This window comes from Pinus tabuliformis, chromosome Q (genome assembly GCF_031772625.1).
Source record: "Pinus tabuliformis cultivar Carrire ecotype Pingquan chromosome Q, CPIR1, whole genome shotgun sequence".
In the NCBI taxonomy this organism is placed as follows: domain Eukaryota; kingdom Viridiplantae; phylum Streptophyta; class Pinopsida; order Pinales; family Pinaceae; genus Pinus; species Pinus tabuliformis.
Window position 1 is genome coordinate 1157880697 of NC_142296.1, and position 12999 is coordinate 1157893695.

A 12999-nucleotide genomic window follows, 5' to 3' on the forward strand; every position below is an offset into this window, starting at 1 on the left:
CTGCAGTTCATACAGACCCAAGGGAAATTGCAGAATGATCGCCATCAGAAGTGGTCTACATACCTGCAACAGTTTCACTTGAATATCAAGTATAAAAAGGGTAGCACCAATAATGTTGCAGATTGCCTCAGTCGACCACCGATCATGGCGCTAACCACCGTGCTCAACTCTTGTGGGCACGAGACTTCTGATTGGCCACTTCTCTACAAAAGCGACCCAGAATTCGGCCACACATACCAGACACTCTTGGAGGGTCGGCATGTTGCAGATTTTCACCTCCAGGATGCCCTATTATGCCACCTCGGTCACCTTTGTGTTCCTTCAAGCGAGCGTGCCAAGATGATTTGGGAAGCACACTACAGTCGGGCTGCTGGGCATTTCGGGGTCGAGAAAACAGTGGCAGTACTGTAAAATTATTTCTATTGGCCGAATCTTCGACAGGATGTTGGGAAGTACATCCGATCATGTACTGCCTGTGTCATTGCCAAACCGACCATTAAGAAGCACGACCTCTATATTCCGTTGCCTACCCCTAGCCGACCTTGGGAATCCATCTCCATGGATTACATGTCAGGCCTTCCTTCCACTAAGCATGGAAATGACTGTGTTTTTGTGGTCGTCGACAGGTTCTCAAAGATGGCCATTATGATGGCCTGCAAGAAGAATATCACAGCAGAAGCCACTGCTAAACTCTTCTTTGAATGAGTGTGGGTGCACTTTGGGATCCCACAGTCTATCATCTCAGATCGGGACAGTCGGTTTCTCAGCACATTTTGGTCCAGTCTCTGGTCAATGCTGGACACCAAACTCACGAAGTCCACAGCCTTCCATCCTCAAACTGATGGCCAGATAGAGGTTGTCAATAGGATGATTGTGCACATTCTGTGCATGTATAACTCAAAGCATCCACGCACATGGGACGAGAGCCTCCCCTATGTTCAGCACAGCTACAACCGAGCTCTTCACAGCTCCACTGGCCATAGCCCTTTCCAGGTGGGTTTGGGATTCCAGCCACTATGCCCCATTGATGTGGCCATGCCACTTGCAGCTACTCACATGAATTCAGCTCATGTCCAGTCCGAAACAGATAAGGCCACCAGCTTCATTGAGCGCATCCAACATATTCGCCAGCAGGTCCATGAAATTCTTGAGAAATCAAATGCCAAGTACAAGTAGCGACATGATCAACATTGGGTGCCACACAAGTTTCAGGTGGGCGACAAAGTCTGGTTGCATTTGCAAAAGGAACGCCTTACTGGAGCCTATCGGAAATTGAGACCACTCCGATATGGTCCTTACACCATTACTAAGGCTATGGGAGACAATGCATTTGAGCTCAGCATTCCCCCATTCCTTGGCCTGCACCCAGTGTTCAATGTGGACCGCCTTCGGCCATACTTTCCACCATTGCTAGACACATCCGACATTGCAGAACAGCTCAAACCCACAGAATTAAATCCAGATTGCATGGAACAAGCTGCAACTGATCGGATCATGGACACACAGATCAAGAACACTCGCCAACAGAATATCCAACTGTATCGAGTTGTCAAAGCAGGCCAACTCCTTCAGCAGGGCAAGTGGCTCACCAGGGAACAAGTTCAGCAGAAGTTTCCTCATCTCATGGAGGAGCTCAACGCAATGGGGACCATTGCTTCCTAAGGGGGGAGGAATGATCCAGGTGGATATTGGTGGCCACCTGCCAAGTCCACCTGGACCCCCACCATTGTCTTTCTCAGCATTTTCAGTTTCCTTAATTGTAGCACAAATTACTATTTTTAGCAGTTTTTCGGGTCCTGAACTTCCGGAGCCGTTTTGAGGCCCTAAACGACGTTTTTTGGGGAATCCGGGGGCAACATGGGTCCATGGAATGGAACGATGTTGCCCTTCCCAACAATGATAGTGCTCGGGTAGATCTTTCTAATGAGCTATTGTATGCGTCAAACGGAGATCATATGCCAAAGTTACGACCCCGGGAAGTTGATGTACCAATTTACCCCAAACGGGACCCACAGTTTGGCGTTTCATCTCCTAGGGTTAGGTTTTGGAATGTTAAGGGTTTTCCATTGTTTCTCAACAATAAATAGGCCTTCGAGCCTCATTGTAACACAGTTCAGAGGCATGTAGCCATCACATCTCTTCTCAGAGATAAGCTACCATCGCCCTAGCTGGTTTATTTCCATTTCTGGTTGTAAGCATATTTCAATATTTTCCATTAATGAAATGAAGTATTATTTCCGCTGCATCTTTGTGTATATGGTCATCTCTGTAATTTGTTGCGTTCCTGTTTAAATCTGGATCAATTTTTCACCAGATGCATGTGTTTCCTAAAAACAGATTATAGAGGGACAATGTAATCTAATCAATCTACAAAAAGCACATTTTTTAGGAGGGGCTCATACTCCTCAAATATTAAAGTACATAATGATCATGGGGAATCCTCATTTGAGGATTGCTCTTCTCTAAGGGCCTTGTGGGTATCATAAGAGTTTGTGATCTTCGTAAAGAGCCCAACCTGGACAACTCTCTCATGAGAAAGCTCTTTCTTATTGTATTTTTCTTTTTGATATTCATATTTTTGTAAGAAGAGTCCATATCCGAGGAGGGTGGGGGCAACATGTGAGAAGAGGGGAAGACGAGCATGGGGGAAAGATTTAGGGAATCCTTATAAGAAGGGTCAAGGGAAAGAGAACCTGTTCCAGAAAATCACCCCTCCTTATAAGGATCAGAACCATGCTGAGGGATTAAAAGGGGAGTAGATCTAGCCCGTAGGGGAGGGCACTTAACTGAGGTGTTTTTAGGGTCGAGGTTATTAAGAATTCCTGAAGTAAACAACAAATTTTTAGGGGATCCAAAAGATCTAAGGAGAGGGTTGATACAAATATCATAGCTCGAAGGTTGTGGGAGATTTGAAGGAAACGAGGGGGGCCTACTTAAACGAGGAAAGTTTTCAAGATATGAGTCAGTAAATATTTGATCCTTTTTAACAAAGACATCATATTTAATGGAAACATATGACAAAGCTTCATTCAAGAGAGAGGAATTTGCAATAACATTCTCCAACATAAGCATTTCTTCAGTGGTAAGAGATTGTATGAGCTTACCTAAGAGGGCATATGATATAGATGATTCTTTCCCATAAGGAAGAGGAGGAGGGTTTATCCTAGTAGATGTGTCTGGAGTGACAAACCTCAGGCCCTCATGAATCCCCAAAGAGCTATAATAAGAGGTAGAAATACCAACCACAGGAACGTGCCCAGATAGAGGATGAGAATCATTAAGAAAAAGACCCTTAAGAGAACTAGGGGCTTCCCCATAATATGACCATGTGCTCCTCTTAATAGTAGTAACCCCAACACCTCCAGATAAAATAGGGCAATCCCCCTCGAATAGAACAAGTGAGAAATGGAAGTGTCTACTTCCAACGACACCCCAACAGATGCAGAGACATTGGCAGAAGCCTGTTTACTCAAAATTTTAGAGGATATACCCTCTTGTTCTGTCCACAAATTTTGTACACCAACTTCCGTCTAAAAAGGGGACAATTCCATTAGGGAGACAACTCCCCCTTCTCCTGAGACCAAAGGAAACTATAAATAGCAAGGTCGAGATGCTCCACTCTTAGAGTAATAAGAAACCTTTACCCCCAAACTAGGGTTTGAGGCCCCTATCTCAACATTGTAGGTGCAATTCACTTTGAGGTGTTAATTTGGAAGCTCGGTAACAAATTTCAATCATGGAATTAGATTCCTCTTTTTGAAAGGACCAAATTTGACTTTTGAAGCACTTGATTTGGATAAGGGAAAGTGTATTTTTTAATTGAAGCCCACATGTGCACAAAAAGGCAGGTTAACTCAAAAGAGAAATTGGACACCCTTGGAAGTCTATAAATACAAGTCAAGTGACCCTCATTTAGACATGATCATTAAGCATTAGTGTTTTCTCTTTATTTGGTTTGGTTCACACAAGTTTGAGGTTGATTCACACAGGTTCAAAATTGCAGGTTCTAAAGCTCGCACTTGTGATTAGGGTTTTTGGTTCCCAAATGTAGGGATGCTACAATATATTCTTGGTTGCAATCGCTGGCAAGCAAGCCTATGCATGTGGTTGAAGGGTTTCAGCTGCACGCACGACACTCTCTTCATGCGGTTGGAACTTAGGATTTTATTTTGACAGTTGACTACAGTTGTCCGCAAATTCTTACAGTTGATGACAATTGACCAAAGGATGATGTACACTGATTTTGATTAGAAGTAGTGTTGGCTTAATCTATTGGATATAGTTTAGTTAATTTTGTTGGATAGTCTTGTGGATAAAGAAATAGATCATTGTACTCTCCCTTTTCTAGAACATTCAATGACAATCTAATAAGAAGAAGAATTTGAAAGGCTTTTCCCCCTTGTGGGGTTTTGCCCTGGTCTTTGACCAATCCTAGTGTCTCTATGTGTGAATGCTTTTCTTCTATTGTTCCTTTATGTTTCATTGTATTAATGATGATATTGTTCTTTCTATATAATTGCATATGTTGTTGAATAATGTTATGATGTTGCAGGGGGGAACTCGATATGTAAATAAGGAAATGCAATTATCAAAGAAGAGAGCAATGTATCCCTAATAATGCTCAACATTAGGTGTCCACACTATCGACATCTCGAACATCTAAAAGGGATTTTTCCATAAATCCAACCCTTGACTAAAAGACACATCCCCAAGAGTAATCTTCAATTCGACCGGAAGACCCTAAGAAACATCCATCTCCACTAGAACCCATAAGACGCTTTTTTCATATGCAGCTAGAGACATGTCATTGAAGAAAACAAACCTGCCAATGTTGTTAGCAACCTTTACAATGATCTGTCAAGTCTAGAGTTCCAGGGGGAAGCTATCTAGCCTGACCCAAAGCTTTTGTGTTTTGGGTTTCTCCGAAAGTGGATTAAACCCAACATGCCATCTTTGTAACCAAAGATATCCACCGCTAATGACCCATGCCTTCTTTTCAATCGTGTCAAGGTCTCCTTCGTCCAAGAAATGGAAGTGAAACTAGTTGTTCATAAGGAGGCTGATGCTAGGTGTGTAGCTAAGCAAGATTTTCTAGCACAGAGTCACCCATGATTGAACCTATGTCTTGCTAAGAGATATATAAAAAAAATTACCCATCAAAACCCTAGATGACAAGTTAGCGACTATGCTCATGTTGATGTCACTACCTAGGGTGAGAGACAACTTCTCAACACAAATTCAAAGAACTTTAGGGGGGTCGTTTAGTCCTTGCTTGAGAAACCCACAACTTAGTAGGGGGGTAAAGAGGCAAATCCATACAGCTTTGTCCAACACTCTTAGGTGTCAACCCCTCGCTATTGCAAACCCCACCCTGAGGTTTGTCTGAGGCGCTTGACTCCATAGGAGATATATAAACGATGGAATAAAAGACATCAAAGCCACGAGTAGTAGAGAAATTGAACAAAAAAATACTTCCCAGACAACTACCGACTCGAAACAAACTAAAAAAAATATTGTTACCAACTTATATGCATCTAAATCCTCATATGATTAATGTGTTTTTGGGTGAATAATCTCTCATGTTGGTTATTTTTAAGTTCCATTTTTATGTTTTTTTAGTGTGGATTTTTAAGTTCACGCCATAACATTTTCATGGACAATTGAAGGAAAAAATAAAAATAATAAAAAATCTTTAAAATGATAAGGAAAATATCACATTTATTTCTTTGAATAGATTGTAATTTTACAAATTAATATGGGGGAGAATTTGTTATGAATGAACATAACATAAAGTTATATAAAAAACTTCAAAAAATATAAATATATCCCATTTTAAATAACATAAAATTAAATTAATAATAGATTAAATAATTTCATTTTCATATATATATATATGAGACAATATCTAATTTTTTTAATCAGATTAGATATATTTTAAACTCAAAACTATCCCGTACAGAGGAATCAAATTTCATAATGTGAATTTTTTAATATAAAGAAAATAATATATAACATAATGATTAAAATATTTATACAGTAACAATTTTAATAAATCTAAATTTAAAATAAATCTACATTAATATAGACACAATTTTATTATTTTTATATTTAATAAATTTTAAAAATATTTTATTTTCCATAAATAAAATTATTATATATATTACACTATATAAAAAAGAGAAAAATGTAATGAAATACCAGAAAGTGTAAAGGTATGTGGGAATAGGTTAAATGTGGTTGATAAAGCTAACCTAGTTAACATGCATGTGCATGGGAATATGAAAAAGCAATAAAAGAATAAAAGCAGAAATATTATAGAATGAGAGGGCAATGAAAGAATAAAAGAAATATTAAAGAATGAGGGGCATGATGCAGCATTGCTACCCTTGTCATTTGCATAATATCCTTATGCTGTTAGACATTCAGAGACAGCTAACATCTCCATGTGAGCAATTCCATATCTTGTCAGTAGAATTGCCACGTCATGGAATCAGGACTCTAATGAGTGAAGTATGCAAGTACAGTCACATGATCTGAGTCTTCTGGTCAACACTCGAGAATATCGATCATCCAAGTCATCATGACTCAGGCATTTTTGAAAGAAATAATTAAAAAAATAAATTAATTATGTAACAAGAGGATTTTTATTTTGATTGTAAATTTGAATTGGAGTTTTGGAAATTTTTACATAAACCTGAGTTCATAAATTTTAAGATTTTCTTTAACTATCTCCAGTTAATATAAATAATTTAAAAATATATAAAAAGTTTTAATCAATAAATACCATTAAAATTTGAAATTAATTTATAAATTAAAAAAAGTAATATAATGGTGTTATAAATTAAAAAAAGTAATATAATGGTTGTATATAATTTTTTAGGAATAAATTAATGGGTGATCATTCTGATAGTGAAATTTTATAAGATTTCAGGTTGAAATCTTATTTAATCATTAAAATTATCGTCATAATAATAAAGTGTTATGTAGAGTTTAGTAGAAAGAGTATAAATTAGTTTAGAAAATAATGGAAATTTGGGTAAGATTATCATAAATTTAGGCAGAAATTTTTGAAAATCTAGGTTATAGCTGTCAAACTTCAAGATTGTTATGTAGAGTTTAGTCTAAAGAGTACAAATTAGTTTAGAAAATAATGGAAATTTGGGTAAGATTATGATAAATTCTGGCAGAAATTTTTGAAAATCTAGGTTATAGCTGTCAAACTTCAAGATTCTAGATGCCCTAGAGTTCTTAATGGTGCTGAATCCATTTCCATCGTCAAAAAACAATACAAACAATCCAATATCTTACAAACCGTCCAACATTCTGATTTTTTGAAATTTGTTTACTTGATTCTGACAAGAAATATATCGTCCAACAAAAATTATTACCTGATTCTGACAAGAAATATAGGGTCCAAATATATTTATAAGATCGACAGACAAAGCCATTATGTATCATAATATTCTAAATCCAAATAACTTATAAAACCAGTCGAACCCAACTGCTGATTCCTCTGGGAACCCAACAAATAATCATTACATAGATTCATTTAAATTCCAAACCCATAAACCTGAACACAATTCTAAATCCATAAACATTCTGACAAATCTAACCAATAAAGCTCTAATTATTTGAGTATCCAAATTCTAACATAGGAAAATAAGTATTTGCTACACGTTTAACCAAGTTCTGCATGAGCATCGTATACCAGTTGTGTGGGTGGCCGTGCCACGGTGGCTGTATCCTGCCACGGCACATGCATTGAGTCAGACGTACAAGGCAGTTGCCTGATATGATCTGTAATCTAGCTACTACCCTTGAGGGAATTAATGGCAACCCACTTCTTCCATACTAAGATCCTGCAGGCATCAAGTAGTAGAAAAGACATTTACAGCCCATTTCTTTCATGCCAAAAATCCTGCAGTCATCAGCAACACAAAAGACATTGATACCATCAAGTATTTTTATGGCTTTTCCTCCCACCCAAATCGAGATATCCCATTTGGAAAAACTGTGGAGAAACATTTGCTCCGGGAATTGTGATCAAATCGGTCATGGTGGGGGGTAAATCATATTTAATAATCTCTAGCACCACGTTCTTCAATGCACTTTTATCTGCCAATGGTGGTACAGGGAATCCTATGTCCCATCTCTGGTTCTTATATTGTGCATTGCAGTGGCATTTCACAGTTGTAGCAAGAGAAGAGCTTGCTGTTGCTGCAGGTGTTGCTGAGAATAGAAATGGTGTTGTTTCAGAAGAGACTGCAAGTATGTTTGATCTTAATACTGTTAGCAGCACCGTTCAGAGTATTTAGCAGTCCACACCATGACTACAGAGATGCTTTGTCCAAAAGTATTTTGTTCTTTGAGGGCCAGAGATCAGGAAAACTGCCTGCAAATCAGCGCATCAAATGGAGAAAAGACTCTGCTCTCAGAGATGGTTCAGCTGCAAATGTATGTCATTTTTTAATAGAATATTGCGAAGTGATATAGTATATGTTAATTGGAGTTATCTCAAATTGGTCGGACTATTTATTATTCTTTTAGTCAAGTTAAAATCCCTACTAGTAACATGTAACATGTTAAAATACATGTTAACAAAAATTATGACATGTTAATGTGTTGTGCAGGTTGACTTGGTAGGAGGATATTATGATGCAGGAGACAATGTGAAGTTTGGTTTTCCAATGGCTTTCACCACCACAATGTTATCGTGGAGTGTGATAGAATTCGGGAAGTTCATGGGCGAGGAGCTACAGAATGCCAAAGCTGCAATTCGCTGGGGTACAGATTATCTTTTGAAAGCAACTGCAGTTCCGGAGACTGTATACGTGCAGGTCCTCCATCTCTACTCACTCCAAGTGTTGATATACACAGTCGATCTGAAATGCTTCACACTCGACTGTATATATGTCAAAATATATTGCATTCAATGTTGCAGTTTGTAGTGTTTACTGATCAATACTCGACTGTATATATGTCAAAATATATTGCATTCAATGTTGCACTTTGTAGTGTTCACTGGTCCTGTTGATATATACTACTAACTATTAGTGTTTATTGATCACAGTGTTTCATATACGTTGAACTTAAATTGATTAATAATTATAGTTTTAAAAATATTTGGGAATGTGACATACAGGAATTTCACTTATTTCCATCGGATTTGGAAATATTTCCTGAGTCAACCATCAATGAAGATGCCAAGAAATGTAATTGGTGTTTTTCTTTTAAAATGTTCTTGATATGGGCAATTAGGCTATTCATGTTTGAGGCCATGGTGGCCATGATAAACCCCACAATGATGGTGAAAGCTAGCAGCAGAATTCACAGAATTTTATCTTTCATATTCATATCGTTTTTATGGTGTTGATTAGACTTATGTCATTAATGTTTTTTTGGGTTAGACTGTTCTTGTAAGCAATCAGGACATTCATGTTTTAGGCCATGGTGGCCATAAAAGCCCCCACAGTGATATTTTATGTTTTATGTGCATATAGTTTTTAGAGTGCTGGCTAAGGGGCAATGTCAATTGAAATGTGTACTACTCCAGGTGGGCAATCCAACTGCAGATCACAATTGTTGGGAGAGACCGGAAGACATGGACACGCCCAGGACAGTTTACAAAATCACCAAAGACAGGCCTGGCTCAGATGTTGCAGGTGAAACAGCTGCGGCCTTGGCTGCTGCGTCCATTGTGTTTCGATCGTCGGACCTGGCATATTCTCAACGTCTTCTCAAAACTGCAATGCAGGTAAATTCCATACTCCAGACTATACTAATTCTTCAATAAATCAAGTCTAGTGCTTATCTGGTAGGTGGCTGACCATGTTAAAGCATGAATCCTTTCTTTCACTGCCTGCAACAGGTCTTCCAGTTTGCAGACAATTATAGGGGAGCTTACAGTGACAGCCTCAGAGCAGGAGTGTGCCCATTTTACTGCGACTTTAGTGGATATCAAGTATGTGGATTTATGTTTGCCTATCCTGAAGTTGGTTTTAGATTTCAAAATTAGTTTTCTGAAATATTTTAGAATATGATAGATAAGAATAAAGTCATTGTTGGTTTTACTTAACTCAGGTTCATCTAATTCCAAAATATTCGCAGAACCTACCCGCTAAATAAAGATAGCAAAACATAACATTCCCATCCCTCATATACTAAAAAGGCTTTGTGGTATGCTGGTTACTATATGAATATCATATTAGAAACTTACATGGCATTGTGGGCCTACTTGTCATTAATATGAATATGATGTTGCAGCTATCTCTCTATTGTGGCATATCCCATTATGTATTTAATATCATATCTGAGTCAGAATTTGGTAGATTCACCATGTCTTCAACTCTAGATATGTAGTCTCCAACTCTGCTACCTTGTTCCAGGTGTCAAACCTGAATCTCTGCCACAGTCTCTCATGCAGTCAATAAGCTAGTGATACACATGAAAAATGTTCTTGTATAATGCACCTCACTCCTGTGATTCACAGGTCAACTTGATCAAGTAGACCACACACAGTTCTTTTCAATAAGTTTAATTCAATACTAAGCTGATCTGTAAAAGCAGAGAATGTTATGGTAATGTGGTGATGTATTTTCTGTTTGCAGGATGAACTGTTATGGGCTGCAACATGGCTGCATAAGGCAACAAAAGATCATTCCTATATTGAGTACATTCAAATCAATGGCAAGACTCTGGGGGCTAACGAGAACATTAATGAATTCGGTTGGGACAACAAACATGCTGGAATAAATGTTCTGATATCCAAGGTGAGTGGTATAAATATCAGCTGCAACCAATGGACAGGATCTGATTTACCTCAATAACATCCATGAAGCAACATAATTTTTGTGTTTCATATATATATCATATTTTTTATTCCATGAACATCTAACAATGGTATTTTACCTTTAGAATACTGCTTATTTTATGTTTATCAATGTTGTGATATTTAGGAATTCTTGCTGGGGAAGGTGGGCTTCCTTCAAACATACAAGGGACATGCTGACAACTTCATTTGTTCACTCTTGCCAGAAACGCCTTATAGGCATGTTGCACACACACCAGGTAAATTATGGATGGCCAGTTTACAGCACATATTTGAATTGGTTTCTGATCCAGGGATCCTAAAATTATGTTTCTATAACAGGGGGCCTGATCTACAAACCAGGAGGAAGCAATATGCAACATGTGACAGCCATATCATTCCTGCTTTTGGCTTATGCAAATTACTTGGGTCATTCTTCACAAGTTGTGCACTGTGGAAGCATCGCAGTCACCCCTGCCAGACTGCGGGCAGTTGCTAAAAGCCAGGTACACTCAATATATTTCACAATATCCAGGTAGCTAGCAAAATATATGCATGAAGTTCGATGTAATTCATTATTACTTGCCAATTAACCTAATACCCTGTAACATTAATGACAAAGTGTTGAACCAGTGTAACCCATGATTGTTACCCATTTTCAATTGCACAATGTTCAATTAGATAGCAAGATGTAAGCATGCAGATTGGATTTCTGTGAAGGAAATGGGTGACCCATTCTACATTTCACAATGTTCAGTCAGATAGCATAATGTATGCATGAAATTTGATCTCAAATTGGTGATCATAACTCATTCTGTCTGACCTGCAGGTGGACTACATATTGGGAGACAACCCTATGAAGCTCTCTTACATGGTGGGATATGGCTCTGGTTTCCCCAAATACATCCATCACAGAGGCTCATCATTACCCTCTGTAACACACCATCCAAGTCACATAACATGCAAGGGTGGCTCCCAATACTTTTTCAGCAAAAGTCCCAACCCGAATCTTCTAGTGGGGGCAGTGGTTGGAGGACCAAACACCAGAGATCAATATTCAGATGCCCGGACATACTTCAGGCAGTCTGAGCCTACTACTTACATCAATGCTCCACTGGTTGGCGCCCTTGCATTTTTCCGTGGTCATCCTTCCTAGCCAGTATGTGAAAATTAATGTGCACCAAATTCCTATCACAGAATTGAATAGATTTGTACTCAAAATCTCACCCCAATGAAAAGCCCAAATAAACTGTGCACCTGGCAAAGTGCACAGGCAGGCACAGTGTATGCAGGAAGCTTGCAATGGCGGTGGTTTAGGATTATCTGATATGCAGGAAGCTTGCAATGGCTGTGGTTTAGGATTATCTGATTTTCATGGCCTCTTTGGCTAAGTGGGCAGTACACAAGCAAGCATAGTGGATGGAAGAGTCTGAGTTTGCAATTGTAATGGCTATGATGGCTGCGGTTTATTGTATTTTTTTTTCCAGTGAAGAAATTGTGTTTGGAGCAGTTTTCAGATATACATATTAGACCACAAAATCTCTGAATATCGCCACTTAACCATTAAACCAAATAACTAAATTGTATGTTGTTGTTTTCATTGATCACATTTTAATGACCTGAATGGCTAAGTGGGTCGTTATAAATCTCGTAACTGAATACGATGCAATGGGAAAACAAATGTCTGTTGAAACAGTTTCATTGGATGCCATGAATAGACATGATTTCTCACTCTTACCAAATCAAACATGTACCATCTTTGATCAGAGTTACCGTTTCACATGTCTATTCACATCGAAATTTTAACCTCATAATCTTTGGGCTATGTGCAATTTTTCCATTTTTCTTCATGAATTGATTCGATTAACGAGAGCACTTAGAATGCTTTCAGCCACCCCTTTGTTCATTGTGTTAGTGTTAAATTACATAATTAAATATCAAATTAACAGATAATATGATTGGTGTAGGGTAAGATCGGTGGTACAAGGGATTTTATAAGTGTCTGAGATATTTTTATTTCTACGAGAAGGGATCAGTTTTTTCCAGTAATTATTGGTGGTACAAGGGATTTTTTTAAGGAGTTGTCTATGATGCGATTTTTTGAAGATTTCGATGACGGAATCCGGCGGAAGAAATTGAGGTTAAATCTTGATTTCTTGCACTTAAAATGGGTTTTTAACTGCATATTTGGA

The 12999-nt window shown here is 38.2% G+C and overlaps 1 protein-coding gene across 1 annotated transcript; it reads left to right on the forward strand.

Moving 5' to 3' along the window:
* The first annotated feature begins 7977 nt into the window (after nt 1-7977).
* Nucleotides 7978-12325, forward strand: LOC149223760 (endoglucanase 8-like). Its single transcript, XM_089385911.1, has 8 exons — nt 7978-8454; nt 8631-8837; nt 9554-9754; nt 9869-9961; nt 10608-10769; nt 10956-11067; nt 11150-11313; nt 11637-12325. The coding sequence occupies exons 1-8, from the start codon at nt 8242-8244 to the stop codon at nt 11961-11963; spliced, it is 1479 nt and encodes a 492-aa protein (XP_089242037.1). The 5' UTR covers nt 7978-8241; the 3' UTR covers nt 11964-12325.
* The last annotated feature ends 674 nt before the right edge of the window (nt 12326-12999 follow it).